The 27,821-nt window shown below is 44.5% G+C and overlaps 1 protein-coding gene across 1 annotated transcript; it reads right to left on the reverse strand.

Moving 5' to 3' along the window:
* Nucleotides 1-1,290: 1,290 nt before the first annotated feature.
* On the reverse strand, nt 1,291-27,253 carry iqsec2b (IQ motif and Sec7 domain ArfGEF 2b). The gene is given in 17 exon segments (XM_041046460.1): nt 1,291-3,051; nt 3,053-3,127; nt 3,129-3,452; nt 3,454-4,119; nt 4,411-4,460; nt 4,694-4,888; nt 5,063-5,224; nt 5,320-5,419; nt 5,528-5,653; nt 5,764-5,903; nt 6,324-6,490; nt 6,616-6,738; nt 6,930-7,091; nt 7,209-8,263; nt 8,553-8,870; nt 9,070-9,358; nt 25,404-27,253. Coding segments are annotated over 17 exon segments (4,752 nt in total). The 5' UTR covers nt 25,913-27,253; the 3' UTR covers nt 1,291-2,760.
* Between the last annotated feature and the right edge of the window lie 568 nt (nt 27,254-27,821).

Below are 27,821 nucleotides of genomic sequence, written 5' to 3' on the forward strand. Positions count from 1 at the left end.
ACTTTTACATTATATATTTTAATTAATTGACATTACTTACTACTTATTACTTGTAGAAGTACTTTGACATTAAAGAGTTTTTTTTTGTAAATTCTTGTCCAAAAAAAAAGCCAAATTATATTGATGTAAATGGAAATTCAGTTAGCCTCAAAGTTACATAGTAGATTATGTTTAATACAATTTCCACCAATGGTTGTATCAAGTTATTAATGTTTAAAGAGTGGCACAAAATTGCAATTTAGGGTACACAACAAAACTGACATGGGTTGCTATTTTATTTTCATAGTGTTTTGTAATATCTCCAATTTTCAAACTATGGTAGTGATGGTAACCTTTTCCTTTCCTTTTTGTGCCAAATAAAAACTAGAGAAATCCTGTGAAATTATCAACATAGCTTATATTATATGGTTACAATGCCCCTTGTAAACTTGGGATCTCCTCTGTCTGTCATCTTGTGATAGATTTTCAATGTGTTTATTTTTCCTACTAACTAATGTTATCATGTTCCTTATTTTGACCAATTTAATGGTGGAAACAGACTTTAATAGCACATAAAAACTACACACACAGGCCGCTTCACTGCAAGGACACTTTAATTTATCAGAAGCAATAAATATTCACATCTCAATTCTCTATTCTTTCAGTACACATAATACATACACAAAGAAAAATTTAACTCATTTGTTTAAAATAATATCAATAAGTGCACTGACAGATAAACTTTTTTAGGCTTTAATAATTTATATCATGATAATTCATTCTCTCACCTTCAGTCTGAAATAATAAGAAAAGAAAAAGAAGTCAGTTTTTCCTTTTGGCCAGCGTCTCCTACCCCTGTCCCTCTTTTATATGTACATACTTAGTGGCACTCACATGCACGCACCTGAATACAGACTGGGAGTAATTCATCCCATAGTTATGATAAGAAGCCTATGTATAGTATAATATGTACATTCAGGTTTATACAGTACAATCTATTTAATAAGTGCAGATATATTCATGCAAGAGTCAAAATGGACACCATAAAAAGAAGAAGCTAGCCAACACACAATTATAAAATCTTCATTTGACATTCATGTCGCTCTCGTAAAATCCTTTTCTTGAGGATTCAGATCTTCTTGAATTTCTTCATTTCTTGCAGTAGCTCCTTCCATAGATTTCTCTCCTGAATCAGAATATATGTAGTTTTCCCTTGGTAACCAATGTCACTGGAGGTAAACCACATCAGTGCTTAATTTCAACCTCAAAAATTGCAGTAGCAAAAGGGGTAACACTTACACAAGGGGCCACAGAAAAAAAAGAGAGGGGAATACAGTATGTACCTGTAGGCTATGTTACATTCTTGACTCTTGTTATGTTTTTTTTAAATAAGGAGCCCTCAGCAGGATGCCAAGGCATCAGAAAATACAATAAGAGATTTCTAAAAGTGGCAGGGGAGGGAGGATTAGAAGAAGGCCATTTCTGACTTAAGACATCACGTGTGCAAAACCACAAAACCTCATGTAAAAGCGTGCTTCTTCAAAACATAGAAAAACACACAATGACTAAATCTGATGACTGCAAGGAAGTGAGCATAGTTACCCTGTTTAATTATGAGGGAATGGCATCTTCCAAAATCCAGATCTTTCTCCACAGCCATGTTTTTTTTTTCCTTTACAGGGAGCCTCCTCATAAAAATCAAAAATGAAACATTAATTCAGATCCACTCTGTAAGTTCAAGTTTTGTTTTTCACCCCATTTGAGAAATTGTGCCCCTGTTTGCTCGCATCAAACAAAACAGAAAAAGGAGGAATATTGTTGGTGCTCAAATTAATTTGAACAAAACTAAACCTCATTCATTATTTTCAACAATCAATAATACTAATTATTAAAAAAGATGAACTCAATGGAAACCATGGTACTATGGAAATAAACCACACTTCACATATCAGAACACCCTCTAGTCGTTATGGCAAACTGAGGGAATTTATATGTGCATATACTCTCTATAACCATGTACAAACATCTGCTGATATAATTAATCACTGATCAAAACAAGTATTGGACAATATTCATCATACTCATAGCAGGTATAATATCAATAAAACAGCAAGAAGCTTCAGAAACATTCAAAATATATTATTGATTGTATCATTGATTCCCATACCCCACAAGGAATGCATTATAAAGCCAGGTGGCTCCTGTTGACATGTAAAAGACCATTAAGCAAAAGACTGTCAGGAAACCGTGCACTGGTTTTAAAGTTTAGGACAAAGCAACATATCTGAGGTCTTCTTTAGAAAAAAAGATGCCTGTCAGCAAAGCAGAACCTGCAAGAGTGGACGGAGACATCATGAAGCCAAGTAAATTATTGCAAAGTCAAGGAACATTTTTTTTGCAACTCTCTCTGCTGTTTTTAATGCCAAACTCCGCTGGAATGCATTTCATGGTTGAGTCTTTATTTACATCCCCATGTAAGCAGCTGGATATATATGGTCTCCATGTTTCCAGTGTCACATTATCACATCTTGGTAATATACATGTGAATAGTCTCATACAGATTCAACTAGACTTCAGACAATTAAAACTGAGGCAAAATATCTAGATATAGATATAGTTTCATCTTAGATTATATGGCTATAAACTTTTTTGACATTGTGTGTGCAAATGTGAGGGGTGTTTGTTCCTGTGGATGTGCACATATAAGTGTGTTTCTATGTGTGCAGGTTTCAAGGATGTGTGCACGTGCTATTTAGCTCTAGCTGTGCTTTTTATCTCCACCTACATGTGTGGGAAACGGAGGTGAAAGTAACAGAGACGAAGCAAACTGCGTTTCCTCTTGTCACTAGCGCTGCTGCTGTTACTTTCTGTCCTGGCAGACTTGGTTCTAGCCCTGGCTCTGCCCACCTCCACCACTCTATCATCTGACCTCTGACCCCTGGGGACCCAAACCCTGCTCACACCACGGTACTTATCCGGTTGATAGGCTTGGATTTGGAGCTGCCCCCTGTACCTGTCGCTCCAGCCCCCGTCACCTGCGGCCCCTGCTGAGGCTGCCCGGGGTGCTGGGGGGGGTGAGGGGAGAGAGGTGTAAGAGGGGTAAGGGGGGACGAAGGGGGGGGTAAAGGGGAGTGTGGTGGGGGAGGGGGGATAGAAGAGAGAGGTGGGTACTGGGGCAGATACGGGGCGGCGGAGGCTGCGTGATGCGCATTGACGGACGCGGAGGGTAGATTGTGGGGCAGAGTGCCGAATATGAAGTGTGTTTGGTGCGTGGAGTGGCTGGCTGGGTGTGGTGTGTGCACGTGTCCGGGGTGGGTTTGGGAGTGTGCGTGGGGGTGCGGGTGGGAGTGAGACAAGGTGAGTGGAGGTTTGGTACCAGGGCCGCCGCCCCCTCTGACACAGTGTGTGGGCTGCGCGTGGTAGAGGGCGAATTGTGGGTTCTGGGAATGTTGGGAGAGAGGAGAAAGGGGGGGGGGGACAACCCACCACCATGTTGGCGTAGCGACCCGGAAGCCCATGCTGGGAGAGCTGGGAGAGATGGGCCAGCTGCGGGTGCTGGGCGTGCGGTGGGCCAAGCGGTGGACGACAGGATAGTGGGCCTCTCTGTATAGTATGAGGGGGCACACCTTGCAAAGGAGGAGTGACAGTTTGGATATGGTAGCGATGGTGATGGTAGTAAGGTGGTGGGGGCTGCACGGTGCCCGCGTGACAGTACTGTGCGTGCAGCGCCTGGATCTTGGAAGGCCCCCCCTCCAACTGGCACAGAGATGAAGGGGAGTGAGGAGGGGGCCCTCCCGTAGTCAGTGGGGGGACAGGTGCGGGGTAGGGTGGCCCCGGTGGAATAAGGGGCCCTGGTGGTTTGGCGCGTTTGCTGCCGAATAGGGAGCCCAGGAAGGAGCCGCTGTTGTTGTTGCTGCTCCCCCCAGGGACGCTCCCCGCTCCTGCTCTCTCTACACTGCTGGAGACTCCCCCAACTCCTGTCCCAGCAGTGGTATGTTGCTGCCCCGGCCCACCCCCCACCCCCGTTCCGGGGCTCAGGATGGGGCGGTGAGGCCGGAAGTCTTCTGTTCCGTAGCAGCCAGGGACCACACCTGGCACTGGATAGCGCTGGTGAGGTTGTGGGCTGCTAATGATGGAGCCCTGGGAGGATAAAGTATCATCGTGCTTTAGAAAAATCACTGGAGAATTTCAGTATATCCCCTGGTCCCACTTACATCAAGACATGCTTGGGCAAACATGAACACTCACAGCCATGCAAAGGGTGTCAGTGAAGGACAGATACATGTGGACACACGCACATGCATGTACACGCGCACACCATCTATATGCACTCTGTACACACACTGAGCGTGCTTGGGAAGATAAAGCACCAAGGGGAAATGTAGGTCTAATAAAGGTTAGAAGTCTACATCTAGCTTTGCTGAGACTTACTTCCATGGTACTGTCCAGAGAACCAACACTGTTCCTGCGACCACGTTTCCCTGCACCCCCGCCAGGAAGAGTCAGGTTAGCAAAGAGTGGAAGGTTGGAATGTTTGTTCACATGTTTTTTTGAAAAAGATGCATAAGCTGTGTCCAAATGTCAGAGAGAAAGAGGAACAGGATGTAGCCATAGAAACAGAAAACAAAATCACAGAAAGCAGTGCTACCCAATTCAACCCCGCTCACAGCAAGGAAATGAAACTGACCCTGTCTCTGAGGTTCTGTTGTCTCACCTGTCTCCGATAGGTCCCTGAGAGATGAGCTGAGTGCTGTGCGTTTGAGACCCTCACCCACTGAGCAGTTGTCATCAAAACTTGTCCTTCCCAGGGTGCCATTCACAACATCGCTCTTCACACCTACGCCTCCTCCAACCACACCTCCAGTCAGTAAGCTGGGCCGCATCACACCTTTCTGTTTCTCCAGCTCCGCTGTAAATAAACACAGAGAGCACAGGGGAATTCAAAATGAGAGAGAGCGAGAGAGAGAGAGAGAGAGAGAGACATGGTACGCAGAAGAACTTCACTAACAGACACATACAGAACGGTGATTATGCCTTCTAAAAGTTATAGTTCACAGTAATGACCAGTAGATGGGGTACTAACATTCAACTCTATATTTCTCCATCTCTTGCACTTCAGCAATGCTCTCCCTGAGGTCGCTAACAAAGCGGGTGCGGTCTTGCTGACTGGGTGCCATAAAGACAATAAGAACCTTCCTCTCCCCGCCTAGGACTGCTGAGGTCAGGCGGATTCCATGAGGGTAGTCTGAGAGGTGCAAACAGAGAGAAATAAAAGCCTTAATCATCATACAGGGTAATTAAGAATAATTGAAATGTGCAAAACGACAAATGGTTTCTTACATGAGTTCTGGAACATGTGCACTTGCATCTCAACCAAAGGGAAAGATTGTCTGAAACTATAAGTCACTGAGGTTTTCTTCTTCTGGAAGATTTTGGTCACCTGGTAGGTAACATAGTTAGGATATGTTTTTTTTTACAGGGACTTTTAGTTGAAATACATTATGAAAGTATCTGCTGTGTCTTAAAAAGTGGTGAATGTGAGTCTTACCACCAGAAGGTCATTAAAGAGGAAGACCTCTCGTTGGTGAACTCCTGTCCTCTGAGGTCTATTGGGGTCAGGCACCTCATAGAGCTGGCAGCAACACACCAGCCTACGATGGGGAAGGGACAGTACCTACATAGGCAAAGAATGGAATCTTTAACTTGTAGCTCCACACCCTCTTGTCACAAAAACACAAATAAATCAGAAAATATTATGAATTCAGTTTGTCCCAGGAAACCCACAGGCTTCTTGCCAACAATGACTCTCTCCACCGCCTGCACTTGGGACACATGGTCATCATTGGTCCGTAGCTCCCATTTCTGTATCCGCTGGTAGATCCCAACGAGCAGGTCCCTGGGTATATCCTGACCATTGTCTACGCCTTGGGTGGAGACAGGGAAAGGGAGGGTTTCAGGAAATTATGTTTATCAAAACAGCTCCGTACAAGTCACAAATGATAGTTTATCTAATGGAAAACATCTAGTGGTATTTGCAGTTTTCACAAACAAGAGGAAGTGAGACTTACTACAAAGCTGATAAAAAAACACACTAAAATCTCTCATTTCTATTTAAAATGAAAAAAAATGCAAACAGGTGTCTTCATCATAAAACACTCTTTTTCTGTTATGACAGGTACTGTAATTTCTACAGGTAATCCAAAGTCACCCAAACACCTTATTTAAAAATGCTTTCTAAAAGTTTTGTTTACACAGTGTCTATAAACAGAAAATGATTACTGCATGACATGTGTTTCATAAAGTCATGTATCAAGTGTACGTGTTTTTTTTCTGTCCAGCAGCACCTCTCAAATTCTTGATGAAATCCTCCAGTTTCATCTTCCTCTCGGCTTTGACGTTGGGACTGTACATGTCTGTGTTGAGGAGGATTATGGCAAAGGCCAAGATGAAGATGGTGTCCGGGTTTTGGAACTGCCGAACCAGGGTTGGATTACACACACAGTATCTCTGACTGCACGAGAGACAAAAACAACATGTTCAAACAAATGAAAATTTTCATATTTCAGTCACAGTGGTTGAAACTCATTGTATCAGTCAGCAATCACTTCTTCTTTCTATATTCCAACACAGACAAACCTGAAAGCCTCTATGAGCCTCTCCACCTTTTGGGCTTCTCCCTGAACTTTAATCTGAGCCTGGAATTTTCTCAGAGCGTCATCCAGGTCCATACCTGAGAAGTCCATCTCATCCACCACGCAGCTGAAACACACACACAGCAGAGGTCACAGTCTAACCTCTGCACCTGAAGACTAACATTAAATCATCCATACAGATTGTAAATCATGTTAAGGTTGATCCATTTAGAATTGGCATGAAAAATGTGAGCTGAAAGGCGGTGTGCATATACTCTAATCTGTGTCTGGACTGACTTGGCATACTCCCATACTCACTCTAAAACATCTTTGTTGAATTGTTTCTGTCGGTTTCCCAGGAACTCTCCAATCATCTGCCTGCTGAGTCCCTTCCTCTCTAGGATGAAGCGAGCAATCCCGACCGGAGTATCAGATACAAACCCTCTTTCAATCAGGTACTGGATCCCTTTCTCTGGCTTCCTGTAATCAATGAAAAGTAAACACATGTTCTCACTACAGTTTTTTGTAGTTTAATTGTGTGATCACCATCAAAACAGTTACTCATAGATAATTTTGATTATAAGTGTTACAACTTACTTGTTGAAGAGGTTGAGACCTATGCGGTACTGGCGTCTCTGCACCACATCACTGTTGAAGGGCGGAGAGTCCCAGCTATGGCGGCTCTCTCTCTGGTAGGTCTGCTTACCCAGAGGAGGCAGAGGCTCCCGCAGGCTGTCCTGAGATGAGGAGCCCGAGCTGCAGTTGACTGTCTCGTTGGAGTTTGTTGTGGAGTTAAGTGAATCATTGTCACCGTCGGAGCAGCACGGCTGCTCCAGACCACCGGGGGGCAGAGCTGTAGAGGAGGAGGAGGACAGAGGGGTGGTGGGAGGCTGCTGTGGAGAGGAGGAGGATGAAGGTGTGTCAGGGTACTGATGGTGGTGGATAGGATGGTGGTGATGGTGGTGGTGAGCCGCCACCTGGTGAGGGATATGTGTCGGTATGGGTCTGCCGGGTGCCCGAGTCTGACCCTGAGCAGCTGCAGTGGAGGACGGCCGGGTGCCCGTGTTGGGGGAGTGTTTGAGGGTTCCCTGAGGGGAGCCAGTTCCTACACCAGGTTCCTGCTCATAGACCAGCTGTCTGCTCAGAGAACCCCGATCTGAACGGTCACTCATGTCCACTGAGCTGTCACTGGGCGGCTCAATAGTGAGAAGAGGCAGATGTGCGCCCCTCAGACGATAGTCCCTGCATTCGGTGCATGGGGTGCTGCGCCGACTGTTACTGCTACCCCCTCCCTCGGTGTCCCTGCTGTCCTCACGCCCTCCAACACCACCACCGGGGCCCCAGTACTCTGTATCTGTGCTGCTGGGTGCTCGGTCAAGGGACAAGGGGGAGGACGGCATTCCATCATCCATGTATAGGGTGACGTCACTGTATGACGTGGCCGTACTGTCGCCGTGCATACTGAGTCCTCCTCCAGCTCCCCTGGCTCTTTCTCCCAAACCTCTCTGGGAGGATGGGTTGCTGCTGCTGCTCCACACACACTCCCCAAAGTCTTCACTTATCCCTCCACCCTCCCTGCTGCCCTCCTGGGAGTCATCGCGACCCGCGCGGCAGGTAAGGGCATCGTCTATTGAGTCAGCTAAGGACTTGACCTAGAGGAAACACAAAAGAGTTATTAGGACTGAATACACAGGTGCACTGCTCATTCCTTCCTACTTGAGCATCTCATGTCCTGTAAAGTAAACTTTTAGTGCATTTGCTTCATGTCTCAGACAGATGTGTGGTTTTCGCTAAATTTTGCTTTTCGATCTGTTCATTTCTCCTCTGTCTGTTTCTTTCTCTGCATGTAAAGACCTTTAAGACTTTCATTATAAATATATGAACTTAAATGGAACTTAATGACTTTGAGGCACATCGGAAAAGGAAAACCCACAACGTTACCTGTTTGGAGAAGGAGTCCTCTAAGTGGGTGTAGTCCCCTGGGCGGTCTGTGTCGGGGGAATGAGGAGGCCCTATGGCCACACTGTGGGTGAAGTTCGTCTGTGTCTGGGCCTGCTGCTGAGGCTGTCGCTCATCAAAGGAATACTGCAGTCTCATGTTGGACAGGATGATGCGTCGTGTCATCCGGCTCTCTGAAGCGGAACTTCTGAGGCGCTCAAAGTTCTTGTTCATGCGATACTGTCTGAACGCTGTCTGAATGGTCCTTGCAGCTCTGCGACTTACAAAGGAGCCACCATACTTTCTCTCCAGCATCTCAACCTGGCAAAGGATGAAGGAAAAGGAAACAGGGAAGTACTCAGACTACATATTCATTGGCTGGATGTTTTGCAGCCATGATTCCCCACTGAAAGGAATCCATTATCTACATAATGTTTGCTAGTGCTCATAGCTTCTAGGAAAATCCAAAGAACATTTGCAACACAAATGATCTGACCAACAGTATCCTCAGCACTGATACCTTCTTATCCTGCAGATCTGTTGAGAGTTCATAGCTGTCTGAAAGGGCCTTGCATCTCTTGTTCTCCTCTTCCTCTTGCTTGCGGAGGGCCAGACTCGCAGGTTGGTGGCGTGTTCGTAGCGCCCAGGCCAAGCTGGCTGAGCTGGAGGCAGCCACGCACGAAGGGCCCCTGGTACCTGAGGGTGTGCTGCTGTCACTGTAGCGTTCTGAGCCGCGCAGGTAAGGCGTCTGGCCGAAAGAGCTGTCTTTGTGGGTGCCCGTCTCTGGACACGGGGACTCCCCTTCGACACTACACAGAAAGAAGAAGCAGAAGGTCTTAGAATGAGTCATTTGTCAGTAGCTAAAAATTGCACCAAACAGTTTGCAGTGTGTTCAGAGGAAACTAGAGAGTAAATGATAGAGTGAGTTCAGTGTCACAATATTTAGAAGTAGAACTGAAGAGTTCACACATAAGGACTTACATGTAGAGTTTAGAGCGGCGTGGGACTAACCATCTCTTAGTGGAACTCATGGTGTATTTATATCACCTGTAAATTCCTATTGCTTCAAGACTGTGCCAAATCCTGAGACCTGACAGCATTCCATTTCTGTATTCTGCACTGATAGTCCAACAGACATATAGGTCTCTGCCCTCCTTTAATGAGTCCAGAGGATGGGTTAATATACTACTACGTTTAGCCAAGCCTTGCTGTGTTTATTCACTGCCTGCTTCTCACTTTCTTGTTTCCTCTTTCATTCTCTGTCTTTTTCTCAGTGTATGCTTGTCCAACAAATGCTTCAGGGAAAGCACATTTTGAGGAACCAGCAACCACCAAAACACACTCCTCCACTGCCACATACCAGCAACACCATACTGACAGGAAAGACCAGGTTGTTATTTTAGCAGCAGGTGTAAAACCTGCACCTGCAGCTCATTATGAAATATCATGAGACAAAACACAAGCAGTTAACATCTCCTCCCATATTCAGTCTCACTCAGTCTAGCACAGAGGCGTGATAGAAGCTAAGATTTGCAACCAAATCACCAATGAAGTTTGTCTGGATATAAACGGAATCAGTCAGTTGCAGTCAGCACAGCAATAATCACAAAACTTATCAGGATTCAAGTAAGTCCCAAAATCCGCCAGCGTCCTGTTGCGCACTTTTGCCCAGACAAAATCCAGCCCGAATCAATAACTCAGTGAGTGTTTGGGAGAACAGCTACAGTCTCGTGGTCCTGCCTACATTTCCTGCTTGCGCTAGCTGCTCCGCCTTCTGTCAGCTGTGCCCTGTCCCATAAGAAGAGAGAGCAGAGAGCAGAGAGCCAGGGTCAGAGATGTGTGGGAGAATTTCATTCGGCATATGAAATAGGCAAATCTTGCATGTGGCGTTTCTACCTTTGCATAGCTGAGACTCTGTATCACACATTAATACAGATGACCAAAAAAGGACTGAAATGGTGCCTTGTTGACTTTGGCTTTGAGTGGGTCAGCTAATGTCTGGATCGCAGAGATTTCCTGTGTTAGTCTTTAGTTGGTAAAAACAAGAAAAGAAGGAAAAGCTCTCTCAGGGAACAAGGAAATAACTTGTTGGTATTTTAATTGGTCACTGTTTTGATCTTGTAAGTAATACTTAACACCACAGTGAGTTCCTATACCAAGACAGAGGGGAAAATGTTGTACAATGCAGGGTCTTTCAGCAGGACATCCTGTGCCTTCAAGCAACACATGACCTAGCTAAATTATTGTTGAGTCTAACAATAACACAGAGGATAACTCCATTATGTTGCATAACATGAGTCATGCAAAAGCGCAGTAAAAAAAAGGGACACAATTCTGACATCTACAGGGAAGCACATATCACCACAGCCATGCAAAATTGTAAATATTTAACAACAAATGCACAAATTTATATTTATACTGTTTGCAGGGAATTCATCACAAAATTAACAAGTTGTGCTTTGTTTCCATTTTAAGCAAATTAATTACATGCAACAAGTTGTGCATAACTCCATCTCCCCCTAATTTTTTTTTCTCTGCAGCATCATTTATCATTCCTCCTCCTCTGCTCCTTAAATAGAGAAACTGAGAAGAGGGAGGGGGTTGCTTGGTGACGGTTGCTGTGGGACCTTTGTGGGCGGTAAGGCAGTTGTTAGGATGAGAAGCGTAGTTGCCATGACAATGTATTGACTGGTATCACCATTGAGGTGGGTGTTGAAGATGCTCCACAGGTTGTGAATGACAGTCTGCATAATACTTGTGTTATGAAAACAGTTAAAATAACAAAATATATCTATGCAGAATGAGGGGTGCAAATACAGTATTGCCTAAACTTTTTAGTTTACTAAACTGTGGACGCTTGAATTAAGCATCTTACTTTTAGTAGCTATTTACATATCGTGTTGAATAAACTCTGGGAGAAAAGAAAATTCTTCTTCAGGGCTGCTCGAAACTGCTCCTTTTAAGGAATGGAAACTGGCCACATGAGTGCCTCTGCACAGTGCCAACAGGTAGACACAGCCAGGGACTCAGCTGCTCTGCAACTTCCTGCCATCCACATCAGCAGGCACAGATGGTATTTTCATTCAACTGAGCCACAGAAACCTCAAATGTATGCAACGCAACATTAGGGAGCCACAAGCTTGATTTGATAGATTTATCTTGAAAATCTACGGCTGATTCTTGGATTGATTTTGCCTCAACATCCTTTAAATAAATTTCAGCTGTCATCTGTTCGCATCTCAAAGAGAAGGAAAATCAAAATACTTCAGACAAGAATGACATTTTCTCCAGTGGTTTAACTACCACTGAACCAGAGAGATCAGCTCTTCATCTCCAGCCTATATGCAGTGAGACCTGTGCAAATATCACAGATCGGAATTTCTTCTTCCGAGCTCTGGGAGAAAGATTTTCACAGTGAGAAACTATTAAAGTTCTCCAAGTTTAGTGAAATATAAATTAATTCTGTTTCAGCATAGATTTTTTTTTCCTATGCAAGGCCTAGCAACCCACCTCCAAGCATGCATGCATTAAACAAGACTTTCAATTGCTTTTGCCCGCAGCAAGAGCCAGGCAGTAATATGCAGTGAAACCAGGTGAGAATGATATCGAGTAAAAAGTTTGTTGTATAAAACATGAGTGTGGCCATATCGTAGCTGACATCTGCACCTCATTACTTATGTAAGAAACCCTGTATTCCTGTTACAGTTCCAGAGAGACGTTCTCTCAAGAGGCTCCCTCATAAAGACCGGCCCAGAGTTTTACTACCTCCAACCATTTAATTGGAGCCAAAACAGATGGTTGGAATCTAATCAACAAGAGAGCTGATCGCTGATAGTGTAAAAAGAATAAAACAAGTGGGCAGAAATTGACAGGAGCTCCGGTGAGAGAAAGTGGAAAGCGAATGGTTGTGTGCGCTGTAAAGTACAATGTCAACTCCATGCAGTACCCTGACTCCTGTCCCTCGCTCATATAATATTGATGTGCTGACGGTGTGTGTCTGTGTATGCGCGTGTGTGAAAGAGCAGCAGCAGGTCTGACTGCGCCATCGAACCCGCAGCAGGACATGGAGACTGGGGGATTAACCTCTCTGCTGCCTGCCATGGAGATGCCAATAATTGCATCGATCTGTCTGTTGACTCATTTCCACCTGAGCATTGACTCAGAGCAGTTATCTCATTTCATTTGTAATTTCCTCATCTCCAAAGTTTGTGTCAAATTTGCCATTTGTTCCAAAGCTTATTATCAAATCTATGCAACCCCTGTGGCTCAAACATGGACTATGAATGATAAAAGAGACAGAAAGGCCTTCAGCAAGATCCCAGCTAATTACTTTGGTAATGTGTGATCTGATAATATTGACCATTCACTTCAGGACCTGCAGGCTAAATTGCTGCCAAAAGAGATCATAAACGCAACTTTGAAATGTTCTTTTCATTGTGAACACAATTCTACTACTGGAACAGTCAGTGATCTCTCTGTCACATGTGATCCCACTCTTTCAAATGGCCAAACTGAAAGAAGACAATCAAAATCATTCATAGGTCAGATCGGAGCATTCCTCAGCCGCCAACACTCTCCGGCCGCTTCACTGTCTCACACTGTGAGCTTCCCATCACACACACACACACACACTCACACACACACTGCTCCCTTCTTTGTGTGACCCAGAACCTTCAGTTTAAAGATCAGTCAGACTCTGTGGTTTTGTCAGCAGTGGATGCAACACCATGTTAAACCCAAGTAGGGAATTTACGTTCAAAAGTCTTGTATAACCGTATTGTTTGCATTGCTACAGAGTGATGCGGCTGGAAATTGCTTTGTAAGCACAAATCTATCAGATAATCTCTGGCACCGAAGCGAGGAGGAATAAATAGATAAGCCTTGTATATACAGGCGGGTGGAGAAAATAATGTAAACTTTAATTAGAAATGGACTTCTCCTTCCTCCTTTCTTAGCATGGAGATAGTTTGTCTGTATTTGACATCTGCTGCAACTACTTTCGAGACCGTTCTCAATGACAAACTATACAATTTTGATGTTTTTTTGACTGATTCACTTCCAGGCTGGGTGCCGCTGATTTGGCCTCTTCAGAGTTTGTGCTCACATATCAAATCACATATCCACTGTAGTCGACAAATCCTCCTAATGGGTATTCAAGCTAGCTTGACAACCCTTTTGTGGCAGTGTTTGTAATTTTAACTAATGTATCTAAGACTTAAAGTCGTTTTTCAAGAAGTGATTATGTGATTTGTTCTGCAGCTGTTTGCTGTATGTGCATTTCCTCAAGAGGGACACCTGTGACTGTCAGATTATTACTTTGAAAGGCATGTAATCTGTCATCTGAACGGCATGTACACTCTGTCACACAGGCGACTGCCATTTATCACCATTAACGTGCCAATTTCTCCCCAAAATGGCTTCTTTCTTTTCAAAACACATGGCATGTTGTACAAGCTGCCCGGTCTGTTATGATTCAGTTTCATTGTACCTGCTCGCAGCACAAAGGCAGAAGCTAATCTACTGTACAAAACACGTCATGTCACTGCAGTACAGGCCACTGTGCAAATACACCAGTGTAATGAGTAACATCATCTCTCAAAGGCACCAAACTAAATACTCTTTTGTGACAGTTTTACAAAGGAAAGAAAAGTGAAAAAAAAAGCTGAGTTCTTACCATGCTGCTACTGTCAGGGAAAGGTCCCGCACTAACTGCAGCAGCGTAATAACAAACACACCCTCTCTCTGTCTCTCTCTCTCTCTCTCCCTGACTCTCTCACTCTTTCATTTTCTTTTATACACACTTTCACACTGGCTCTTGTTCGCCCTGCAAAGCTGTACAGGCTACATTCTTAGCAGTCTTTTGACAGCTGTGAACTTCCCTCACCCTGCCCAGCTTCTTCCCTCCACCCTCCCTGCACCACATCAGTGACACATGCACAGTCACTTTTTATTACACAACACCTCACCAAGCAAAAACAGGTCTCAACAAAACAGGTGACAGGAAGAGATGAAAAGACACATATAAGTGAATTATTTATTGACAACATAGGAAGAGAAATATAAACAAAAAATATGCTGTTTTGTCTTTTGGTTTTATGTCATGTATAAAATAAATAAAATGTATGATAGGACCTTGATGGACCGTAAATGCAGGTGAAAGCAAGGACACATGGGTAGTTTGCTGAAGCAGCTGAGATGGACAACAGAGCTTTTAGCTAGAAATTGAGACACTGTCACATTCTTTTGAAAAAAAAAAAATGCATGAAAATATTCTCAAATAATAATTTTCTGTAATATGCAAGTATTATGGACTTGATGTAAGTTAGTTATGTTCTTTGTGCTTCAGTAGCTCATATAGCTGCAATGAAGCCTACACAGACAGTAAATGTGCTGAGAAACAACAGCTACAAAAGTATGCAGGATTTGCCTTCAAATGAAAGATTACATGCACCTTTATAAGTTTAGATAATTACAATTCTTGTCTAAAAACAAAGTAGAGTTTCATCTAAAGTTGGAGATAAAAGGTTTTCACCATTTATGGAAATATACTAATCAGGTTACCAACAATAACGGGGTAGGTACTGTGTGTTCTGCAGGGGAAAGCATTAGCATTCAAGGATTACGCACACCACACAATCGATCACTGAAAATAGAACTTCTATAATTAATTTTTGTGTGAATGAGTACATTGTGCTCGAGGTGCAGACGACTGAGGTGGGTGTGTACGAGCAACATTCCAACATGACTGAAACAGAAATCACACTGACCTTTAGACATTTTTAAAGAAAGAAATTAGGTGTCTTGAGGAACTAGAGACCTTTATTTTATTCAGAAGTAAATCAACAAGATAAATCTCATCAAGGTTCATGAATAAACATAGACAAAAGTATATTTATCAGACGTGTGGGAACAGTCAAATTAACATGTTAAATAAACTGCATATATTTATATCATACAGGAAGCTAGCTTCTCTGACGTTGCATAATGGCTAGGGACAGCACTGTGTAACAATTTGCACAGATAACAAATAGTGACTACTGAGCACATCTGAACTGACATGACTCAATTAGTGGATCCAAGATAAGCATGAATGCGACAGTAATGAGCAGACGTAGGTGATGCGTTCTGACAGCTTGATATGGCTTCAAGTAAAGAAATAAATAGCAAAGAATACAGAGAGAAGACAACATCAAGATACCTAAAAATGTAAATTTGAACACAAACCATATGATACATAAATAAATCAGTGATAGCACACACATAAACTGTCACAAAGACTACAAGTTGCATGCATTTCTATTTTTTTCCAGCTAAGATTCTGTCTTTTTGGTACACAGTGAGGTCTCCGTTTTCTGGCAGCATAAACTGTGATAAGTCTTTTCACAGGTAAATGAGCTGTGAGTTGTTGTGCGGTCAGTCACACCTCCGCTCAGCGAGAGGAGGGGCTGCTGCAGCCCGAGGCAGAGCAACAGAATTGATGGGCTCCCTCATCCTCGCCCTCCTCTCTTGGAAAGCAACATGGGACAAGTCAAGACACAGAAATATCCACAGGAAGGCAGACAGACAGGACAAGACAGAGAAAAAGAAAGAGGAGGACAGAGAGCGAAAAACAACATGAGACACAAAAAAGCAGAGAAAGCAGAAAGCAAATACTGTAGGTGGACACTAGAAAAGGCTAGAGTGGGCATCTTTATTGAATATAATGTTTTCTATACACTTGATTTATGGACAGTGGTCTCATGCCATTAGATGGCAGTGTTGGAGCATCATGCACTGATGTGTCTTAAAACAGCATCAGTTGGAGGATAAATGAGGGAAGGAGAAGACGGGCCACTGTTTGAGGGATAGCTGGAGGCTGCTGACAGGCTCTGGGGACAGTTGCAGGTGACTTGCAAAGCTTGTTATGGGGCTGTATCGTACTCACTGTCCTCAGGCCCCGCAGCGGCCCTTACCTGTCCTCCTGTTGCAAGCTTTGGTCAGTAGAAGGGCAGCAGTACTGATGGAGACTGACGAAGCTGTGAACAGTCAGACTGGCAGGGAACAGAGTGGCATAGGCAACGCTGCTCGCTGCTGTGGGAGTGGTGGGAGCTGAGATGGGCTGCCCTGAGATAGATGGCGGCTGGACACTGACAGAAAGGACCAGAGACAGACGACACACACACACACAGAGAAACATGGAAAAAGCAGAGAAACAGACACACAAACAGTCAGCGCCAAAGCAGAAAGAGAGACAAAAAGAGAGAGTGAGCATTGATTTGAAGCTGCACATTGATAGTGGCAAATCATAGAGTGGCAATGGTAGACCAGGAATGGGACATTTAAAAAAAAAAAGAGAGGGAGATGACAATTTGTGCAGACTCTGACAACAGCAAGGTGATGCATCTTCAAGAGAAGAACCCTCACAAACACCACAGCTTTTGTTTAAATGAACTCCCAGCAGATAGGTTACAGGTGGTTTAAAGATCACTCAAGGTCAGTTTGAGGAAAAAAAAAAAAAAAAAAAAACTCAAAGTATAAAAATTCTCATAGCCAGAGCTGTTGAATGAGAGTTTTGTTCAAGAAACTCCAACCACTGATGGATTACGTAAAGCTCTATCGTGGCCTATGACAGACTCCTACTGTGGATCATCCTGTATGAAAATGGGAAACCACTTTCTGTAATGCATTCAAAAGTGCACATATAACACAAAAGCCTCTCTGCTACCGCTCCGCTCTGGCAGGAATTAGAGCTGTTCCATCTGCAGATTGTGAGTGAGCAGCTGAAGAGTGAGCAGTGGTTGACATTAGCATGTAAATGGCTGGTTTCTCACTGGGGCCAGCTGCTGTCAAGGACACGCAGTCCCAGTCATTTTAGCATTGAAACACTCTCAGAGAGGCACGGGGACAGAGACAAGACGCAGCAAAGAGGGAGAGTGGGGAAGTGAGATATTGCAACACTTAAGCAGTTTACTGTGGTTTAGCTGTTTGTTTTATGGCCAGCTGTGTGAGACGAGGCGACCAAACAGAATTACAGAATGTGTTATTCACTTTAAAAACTATGGCTGCGTCGAAGAAACCTGATTTCTTAGAAGCCTAAGGCTGCTATATGTACATTTTTGCCACCGCTACATAGCCAACGTTAGCACTGACAGCAGTTTACTTACCAGTCTAGAAAAACATTTTGAGTTCAGCATCAACTGACCTCTTTACTCTCCAGCTGCGGAAAGCAACACCAATTTTAATTCTTGTTCTGTTTCAGTTCCCCTCTTTTCTTTACATCTACTGAAGTTAGCATGTTAACCAGCTAGTCTTGTGATATCACTTAGCGAACGTGAGTCACTGTAACGTTCAGTCTGCCCTCAGTTCAGCATGAGAGGACGTATTCTAATCTAACAATGGCTGATCACCGCCCGCTGCCCCGCAAGAAACGTTTGCCAGCAGAAAAAACTAACATATAGCTCCTTTAATTCTTACTGATAACTCACATATTCATCTATTCCTTAGAGCTCCACTTTTGTTGTACATTCTGATGTACTGTTGGTCTTTTTATGTGATTACTTGACAATAACAAAAATATAGAATATCTCTTTAATCCCACTGATCACTTTTGATTGTGAAGAACAGAGCGGTTAGCAAGAATCTAAGGGTTTCCAAACAGAGGGCAAGAGGAGTGATAAAGATGAGAGTGTTTAAGGATATAATCATATGGGTGGAGCGCTCGTTTGCTTAGTCGGATGATAAAAAGTTCCAATTAAATCAGAATAAGCCGCCACGGCTATTTTAACAGCAGCATGTGGAACAAGAACTCCTTGTTCACTCCTATTTATAAAGATCATATGGAAGCTACAAGTCAGTGCCATGATAAGATGAGTTTCTGGGTTAATTTGTCAGCAGAGGTTCTATATTACCAAATATCCTGACAGGACATGACCTGTGACTGGTTAATTTCTCCTTATTAGGTCTCCTCAGCACGGAGAAACAGAATATTCTGAACAAGTGAACCCGCTGACCTGTTCAGCTTTGGATGAAGATATGAAGAGAGGCAGAGGTGCTGTTACGTAAGCTTGAGCAAAGCTCGTACACACTGCCAAGATTTGTATTTTACCAGCGGTAACTAATGCCTCCTGTTTGAGTATCCCCAGTGAGGCAAGTGTTGACAGGCTCATCTAGGATCTGAATTCTGCTTCATGAGCAGTTATGCCTGAATCCCAGAGTGCCATAAAAACACACACGCACGCACGCACGCACACACGCACACACACACAGTGTGTCCCAGTCATCCTCCTCTTTTTCTGCTCCTCCATAGAAAAACTAAACACACATGCTACCCACACACACTCTTATTATCTGTCCATCTCTCATTCTGTTAGCAGGTGCACACAAAATGACAAGATAATAAAGACAGGAGATCGAGATATGAATCAACACACCACAGGTCAAAACACATTAGTGACGAGCAGAGAGGACGCAGGAAGTCTAAAAGAAAAAGAGGTACACTGGGAGAACGTGTGAGGTGCCGTATATTTAAAGCAGTGAGTTGACTGAGGCTGGAGGCAGGAAGAAGAGTGGGAGGAGAGAGAGCTACATGAGAGTGGGAGAGGTTGAATACGGAGGAGGGCAAGGGTGAAAATAATCAAGAGAGGAGGAATGGAAGGAATAAGGATGGAGAGGGGAGGGAGCAATGTGAAATGGAAACAGGATGTAGAGGGACGGCTGCTGCTGGAATCAGTGTTTCCTCGAACCTTTGCGGTGGCATGGGGGTGTCAGCGTGTAGGTGAGTCTATGTATAGATGAGCGAGGAGAGTGGGAGCAAAGCTCACATACGGAGATCAGAGGAAGACATCACCTGCACCGTTGTGGCAGGTTTTTCTGTATGTTTACACGCCACAACAACCACATTGTAAAACAGCCCACGGTCAGACAGCACTTCCATTTTACATCCACATGGCTTTACGGGGGAATAATCTGAAAAATCCGTCCGTCCAAATTCAACCGTGATATGAGCTACTCCAAACTGTGCTTTCACCATTTTTTTTCTTGCCACTGTCTATGAAATAAGAGTGTGGGAGCGCACTGCGTCATCCCACCTCCAGCGTGTGACCCGCCTGACTCCTGCTGACAAACAGAGACGTTTGATAACCACACATGCTGTGTTGTAGCCTAAAGTTAAGTGTGTTTTTAATACAAACCCCCCCCCCCAACCCTTTCCTTTCCCTTCCACCAGCACTTCCACAACCAACCCCCCCCTGCTTTCCACTGTGAGCTTGAGTCTCCTGCTGCTTGGCAACAGTGCGGACTGCCTGTGTGGGCGTTTGGCGTTGAGTGCCAGGCAAAAGCACTGACAAGGAGGGGCACAGTTACAGTTACGACTCAACTACGCACACCAGGCACCTGCTGTACCGTGTGAATTTGCGTGCGCACGAGCGTGTGCGCGCGCTTGTGCCTGGGTGTGTGTGTATGTGTGTGTGATTTTAACTGGATATGATTCAGCCAATGAAGAACAATTAGACTTCATTTAAATGTGATGTGGGAGACACAGAGGGAGTGATTCAAGAAAATGATATCCCTGCAGATCACCAAAGGGATATTTGGTAAAGTCTGAAAGGGATCTCGTCATAAAGCATGACTAATAGCCTGCGGTTGCTGGCCAGCGACACCGCATTGGAACTTTTCAATGAAAGAGAACCTGTAACCTGTGATAAATAAAACGTCGCTGCACTCATCCATCTTCAGTATGTCTCCTCCATCCCCATCAAGCCGTCATTCAATCCTGCTGCTGTCTTTCACCCTGCTCCTGCTCCCACTCATACCCTCTCTTCTCTTCACTTCTCTCCATCTCTCTATTCTGTGTCTCTCGCCCACAGAGTTCTTCACAGAAGAGCTCACAGCGTTCCCACGGTAACCAGTCTCCCTATTCTGCTCCAGAGAACGTGTGCATGAGTGTTTGACAAACATCCCACCCCAAAAGTACCACTTATCTGCATTTTTTAAATGGGAAAGACAATGAATTAAGTTATAGTAACAGATGGGAAAAGGCTATGGAAAAGCATTCGCGGTGATCGGACGCTGACCAACAGAGTCCAGTGTGAGCGCTAGGGAGAGCTGTGATCTGCGAAAGTCCACATACTATGCCAGGACGGATCCACAGTGATGTTTAAACCACTGATCAATGGCCAGTAGGCTTAGCACTCTGCCCTCCTCACTAATAACAAAGCAAGACCGCCAATCTCTGCGCTAATTTGCCACGGCTGTTGTTCGGCCACAACTGTTATCTGCACACAACTGCTGTTTAAAACAAAACAAGAGAGGCTGCTCCAGAATGACAGGGGGCCAAGAGGAGGAAGTTGTGTCAGGATCAGGATATGTAGCTGCCCTCCCTCCTCCCACCCCACCCATGGATAGGTAAGGGGCGCTGGAGGTGGAGGACAGGGAGGGAGGAAGAGTGGATGGAAATGCAATATTGCAACTGTCTTGAGGACAGCTTTACAGTTTCCACAGCAACTATAACTCTCACAGCACTCCGGGTCCAAGGACATTTCACTTCCTGCGAAAAACTTTACATCACAGCTAGAGTAGTCACTTGTCTCCTCACAGTTTCAAGAAAGTCAGGTCTGATGGTATACACAGATAGATGGCAAATGAAAAATAACTGTAGACGAGTGGGTATTTAGTATAAATGACAGAGGCAAGGTCATGTATCTGGGGGTATAACAATATGCTGCCAGAGATGTTAAAGTTCAACATATTGTAGATGATAAACTGAACATTTGTTTTTATTCTTTCACACAACCCCTCTCTCTGCGTGATGAGATGATATCTCCTGTTTCTGCTGCCACATCCAGTTGTTTTTGTACAATGTGCCTGTATACGGCTGTATATGTTGCCAAGAAACTGTTCAAAGTAGATGAAATGAGACACCACCACAGCATGTGAAATCCAACTGTAAACTGCATGAATCCTTCTGCTTTTACATGGTACATGCATGTTAATAAAAACAGTTAACAGTGCGTTAAGTGTACAAGACTGAATGCCTCATTGTGCTGCATACGAACATCTGCAGAGAGAGAGAGAGAGAGCCAAGGTCACTGGTCAGTCTCTGAGGAAGAAATGCAGGGAGTCATTTCGCACTGGGCCACTGCTACTTGAAAATGTGTCCTCGTGAATCCTGTGAAACCCATGGCTAAATAAAAATGGAAAAGAGCATGATATTTTGTGTGCACATGCTGTGTGAAGCCATGAACACTCACTTCACTCAGAAATGGTGAGTAGAAGGCAAAAAAACACCACCCACATACACTTGCCTCCCACACACACGTTCATCATTTAAATTTACATCAAGCTAAACTGCATCACAGTAATCATTAGCACGGTTGCGATATTTTAATACTGGCCCAAATTACACATTGTTTAATCCACTACGTGTCCCAAAATAGAAAAAATAAATGAGATTGAGACTGGGGTTCTTGAGAAAACGGCAGCTGCAGCTTCACTGTATTTCTTCTAGAAAGTCGTGGTGAGTCCAGAGAGAATAGATTACCTCCCATCACATCACACAGACTGTTTGGAGCAGGTCAGCACAGGCTCAGCTGAGCTTACCCACACATTTGCCGCCTGGGGCCAGTTCATTTCTCCAAGATGTAACTGCGCTATCTTAGTGACTAAACGATGTAAAGTAGAGGTGAAAATGCTCAGATTACCATGTATTATTAGCGTACAAAAAAAAAAAGAAAACAATATTTAATCGAGCTAATCGAGAAATTAACTGTGCTTCAGCTACAAGCAGGAAAAAGAGCGGGTGAGCAAAGAGGGGAAGAGAAAAAGAATAGCACAAAAGTAATTTCTGCAGCTTCTCTGAGTCATATCTGCAGCAGTGGGAAACAGAAACAGCGAGGGGGAGAGGGTGAGTGTGTGTACGTGGGTATGTGAGAGAGAGAGAAAAGATGGAAGGGGTGGGGGGGTTGTAAAGGGGACGGGGTTATGTGTAGTAGAGCTTCACAAAATTATCAAATTAAGCTCCTTGTGAAACAAAAGCCCATTACCGTTCTCCATATTCCCCAAACAGAATTAATGTCAATTTCTGAGAGAGCAGAGCACATGCCCACAGTGCCCCGCATGGAGAGGGGAGATAGATGGAGGGATGGATGATGGAGCACAGAGACGAGCAGAGACACAAGCCCCTTCACAGGGCTCTTTGGAGCTTCCGAACACTCCAACCACAAAAGTCAGAGTGAAGCGAAGAAGGGAGAAGATAGCTCTCCTTTTTCTTTCTTTCTTTCTTTTTTTTTTTTTTTTTTTTTAGTGTTATATAATAATACAGCTCTGAGTTTCAGCACCACAGGGGCTGTCACCAAGACCTCAAGCTGCCCCTGCCTCTCATCCTATGAGCTGCATGAGCACAGCTGCATGTATGTAGCACATAATGAAGGATACAGTCTTTCACCCATATGGCAAGATCTGTCACACCATCACAACATGACAGCCTGTATGGCAGACCGCAGGGTCACATTAGCTGTCTAATAAAAGACAACCCAGGTGATATCCTACAGTGCACACATACAAAAAGACACACACACACACACACATATATGCTCAGTAGTAATTATCACCCCTGGGCCAGTGGTAATTATACTCTGGTCACACTAATTAATCTCTCATGCACTGTGTGTGTGTGCCTCCCTCCCTCTTTCACACATTTTTGTGCACAAACACCAGCACATACATTATACAAAGACACACATTCTCTCACACACGCACACATAGGCTCACACAAGATGCGCTTGCATGACCTCTCCCAAAATAACAACAAAAAAAACATCTGCCGCACTCACAGCGCGCCGTGGCAATGCCCTCAACCCTGCTGCTACTTGGAGGAGGGACTTTACGTCAAATATCATTTCACCCCAAGGCCCTCAGACTCACATTGTTCACACTGCCATTAACAAGAGGAGGGGAACAAAACAGGGTAGCATTTGGGACAGCTGTTTACGGCATGCCGCTGGGAGAAACAAGAGGAGAGGAGCGACTTTGTTTTCATGCAGTTGCTGCACGCATGGCTAAAAAACGGGGACAGTTTATTCAGCTTCCTTGTGCGGAAACAAAATTGTGGGTTATGTGATATGTAGAAAGCATAGGGCAGAGATGAGGACTCCTGCTGGAGGAACAAAAACTAATTGGACAAAAACAAAGACAGCTCTCGGAGCCTTGCCTTCTCTGGCCCCGACTCCCCTCTCATATCTCCCTCCCTCTCTTACACAGCCTGTTGACAGATGGCAAATCAGTGTGTGTGTTCCACCTTTTCTCTTTTAGACTGAGCATGCTGAGTAAGGTCGTTCAGTCACTTTCCTCCCCCTTGTCATCTTTTTCCTCTCCCCATTCCTCTCCCACATCTTCCTTCTGTCTCTCCCTCTGATTTGAGCCATATTTAGAGTGTCATGGGCACTGACGATGAAGAAATTCATGTTCGTATCTGATCCATTATTAGAGGGTTTTGTCGCTGACCTAAGCTAATAGGCCAGTTTTGTGTTGGGCTGAGTCACAGCCAGACAGGGACAATATGGCTCTACTGGGCGGGTGACTCTTTATTAAATGTGACGCTTCGTATGATACGCTTGTCTGAGCCTGGATCCAAAGTCAGCTACAGGCCTTATCAGTTGCTACAGGCAATTAACAAGGGAGAATCAGCAAGATCTACATTTGCAATTCATCACTGTGTTTAACACCCACATAAATAACTAATATGTGCTTCTGTGTAGTGACTCAGTAAACCCCAGGGATGAGGGGAGGAGGCCAGAGAAGCAGACAGCTAAGGAAAAAAACAACTCTAATCGATAAGGGATTTGGTCAAGTCTGAATCAATCGTTGATAAGGGTACTGGGACCATAAGAAAACAGATAGCGGGCAAAACCCAGTGATAATTGCTGGGATGACTGCGCGTGGGGAAATGTTATCCTATGCACAAGAACCGATGGCTTCTGTCACTAAGACTGCAAGAATATATTTCACTGTGTACTTTTTCACATGAATTACTGCCTACTCACAAAGCTTAATGCTTCCAGAACAAAAGCTGACTCTATCTGTGTGTGTGTGTGTGTGTGTGTGTGTGTGTGTGTGTGTGTGTGTGTGTGTGTGTGTGAGTGTGTGTGTGTGCGTGGTTAAGTAAAAGTGAGGACAGATGCACTTGCTGTTTGCCAGAGCTGTGTTTGCAGTACTCTAACTTCAGGTCAGCCTTGAGTTTTGGGGAAAAAAAAAAAAAAAAAAAGACAAAAACAACTTTCTCTCTCTTTGAGACCAACCAGCCTACAGTTCAGAGTGAAGAGGAAAAGAAAAAAACACACTTTTAGCAAATAGTGGGTGGATTTTTCATGCTGAAGGGCTTCGCTGGTCCAGAAAGATCAGATCACCATAAAAAAGACCCATAACCTTCCTGCCCGGGCTCCAGTTCTCCTCAGGATACTACTATGCAACTCCTACACACCTCACGTAATAGACTGTGATCATTACACAAATCAAACCCTCTGCAGGCAGAAATTACACACAGCATGATGAAATGGACACCTTGAGCACTTATCACTCTGCCCATAATCCTCCAGGACTTTGCATATTTCCTCATGGTGGTATATTAAAATATCCCTTCCTAGATTTAGTACCATTACTGCGAGGATTATCTCTGATGACTAGAAAGGCTGCCGCTCCATACAGCCTGTCATTACTTGGGCTTAGCACATGAATGTTCTCTCACACTTTAGATATTAGGCAGACCGTGGTCATCATTCCAATTTAGAGCAACCCAGACAAGATCACTGACATTCCTGTAATATGACATGAAGCCACACTCATCATTTATTGGCAAAAGATCTGTGTTAGAGGAGGACTTACTTTCTACGTAAGGTGGAGCTGGTGTTGGTGTCTGTGCTGTCGGTGCGTTCAAGTCGGTCTCGCTCGGTGGTGGAGCCGCAGGAGAGACCTCTGGTCAGCCTGGTGTGGGTCCTCCTCTCCCTGCTTGGCCCTGGAGTTGTGGCTGATCCAGTTGTCACCTGAGCCGTCGAGGAGCTACCGTTCCCACTACTACCGCCGCCGCCGCCGCCGCCACCACCACTGCCACCACCACCACCACCACCACCACCGCCACCACTGCCATGATGGATGGGGAGAGACAGAGGTTGACTGTGGTTGTGGTTCTGCTCCGGGGTGTCCGAACCAGGCGTCCGTGGGCTGCGTTCCTGCCTCAGGTCCTGGTTCTCCTGGCTGACCCGGTCCAGCTGGCCCTCCAACTCTTCGATGCGCCGGCGCTGGGTCTCCAGGAGCTTGGCCTGGCTCTCGATGATGTTGTTGAGCTCCAGGAGGTACTCCACTGCCCGGTTGGGGCTCTCTGGGCTGGTCTCCATGGTGGGAGCCCTGCCACTAAGGGTTTGACCACCACCAGCCGCCACCACCACAGTTTCGACCCCGTGGGGTCGAGATCCACCCCCCCCACCAGCCCTGATGAGTGGGGGGGAGGGAGGGACCAACGAAGGCTCTGATAAAGATGAACTATGAGCTTCAGACGTTCAGAAACAGGAAGTCACAGAGATTAAGAGGTTGAGAATTTCAGAGTGACTACATATCCCCTAGTCTGACAACAGAGATGAGCATTATAGCATCTTAGTGGCCATTAAAAATGCTGCAAAGCCAAGAAGAAAGTTCAAAGCTCAAAAAGAAGCTTGGGACACTGCTGATTTGCTGATTTCCTGAAGTCACAGTCATCTTGTAAGACCATGCCAAATCAGCACGGTGCAGTTCAAGAGTTTGGGGGATCATGATGAATTTTAATTCGTTAACCAAAATCTTAAAAGACTAAACTGAGATTGGTTGTGGGAGGGAGGGACAGAGGTAAGAATTTACTAAATGACACTGATCAAAGATGATCCAATTAATTATAGTGAACTTCAGCTTGCCTTGATGACTCTCTGAGCAAAAGAAAATAGAGATAGGAATAAGTAGAATATTCATTTATCCACTGACCTGTGGCATCTCTTGCTCCTTTCCCTGAAGGGCTCTGATATCAGCCTTTAGTTAATTAAAAGCACAAATACATCACCCACTCTTTAGCTTCCTGGACATAGAGCGGAAGGGAGGGGATAGGGGTAATGGGGGGAGTGATTCAAGTTATGATCTACCACTAATTATCAGGCACTGTCAATCATTACATAACACAGAAAATTCTGCTCCCTCCCACGGTGAACATCCCCGCAGTCTATCATCGTCGCTTTCAACCCATGGCTTGGTGTGTCTTTAAAGCGCAGAAAGTAAGCAGAGGTGGCTCACGAAGTTCATTCTCGAGGTCCAAATCCTCCCCTCTGGTCCGCAAAAACTACATCCCAGTGCTTTCAATTCAGTTTAGTTCCCAAAGTGTGTGTCTCTGGGCTTTCTCATCCAAAAATTAATGCAGAGTTTACTTCCTCGTCGGGCATTCAAAAAGAGATAAAACTTGACACCTCTTAAGGCCCAACAACTATCCGGGAATGTTTTTTTTTTTCACCGTCCAAAAGTCTCAATGGACTGAATCAAATCTTTGAACTGGACTTTTGTGTTTGCCGCTTTCGACGCTGATCTGAAATCCCGTCTAAAGCAAACAGGTTGAGTTATTTCCTACTTATCTGAGACGAGTTTCAGCTGAGTCGGGTCGGTAATCCATGCAGGTGTGTAGCGGTGAATCTTCTTCGCGGTGGCGCAGAAACACACCGAGGTTTCCCTCCTTACGCGTCTGAACTGCAGCGATGCGTGCGGCTTTTCCTCTGGAACGCATCACCGTCAAGTTAACCGGAATGATACAGGACTTCCGACTAGAGACATTCAAAATAAAAGACCAAGAGATGAGCATAAAGTAGGCCAACGTTACGTAGCAGGCTGCGGTTGAAAACAAAAGAATGCATTTTCAGAAAAATATGAATGCAAGCAACTGAAAACCCAAATAGTGAATTAATTAAGTTTTATGTCATCTACATTTATTTCTCTACAATGTCATTCACACAGACACCACAAATGCGTGTGAGCCAGCTGTAGAGCTGTATGCGCATTTTCAAACAATGCTATATACAAAGGAAACAAAAATAAAGCAATTTTGAGTAAAACTAGTTTCAGTAATTAAAGTTAAGTTTACGTAGTACTCATAATGTGCAAATTCCCTCAGGAAGCTGATTTGATGACGCACCCATGCATGTGCTGTATAATACTGGAATACACGCTCAGTGGCGTGAGTCCTTCTTAATAAAAACTCAGTTTTTATAAATAACAGTTTTTCTACAGTTTTCCCAT

Source organism: Toxotes jaculatrix, chromosome 2 (assembly GCF_017976425.1).
Source record: "Toxotes jaculatrix isolate fToxJac2 chromosome 2, fToxJac2.pri, whole genome shotgun sequence".
NCBI lineage: Eukaryota > Metazoa > Chordata > Actinopteri > Toxotidae > Toxotes > Toxotes jaculatrix.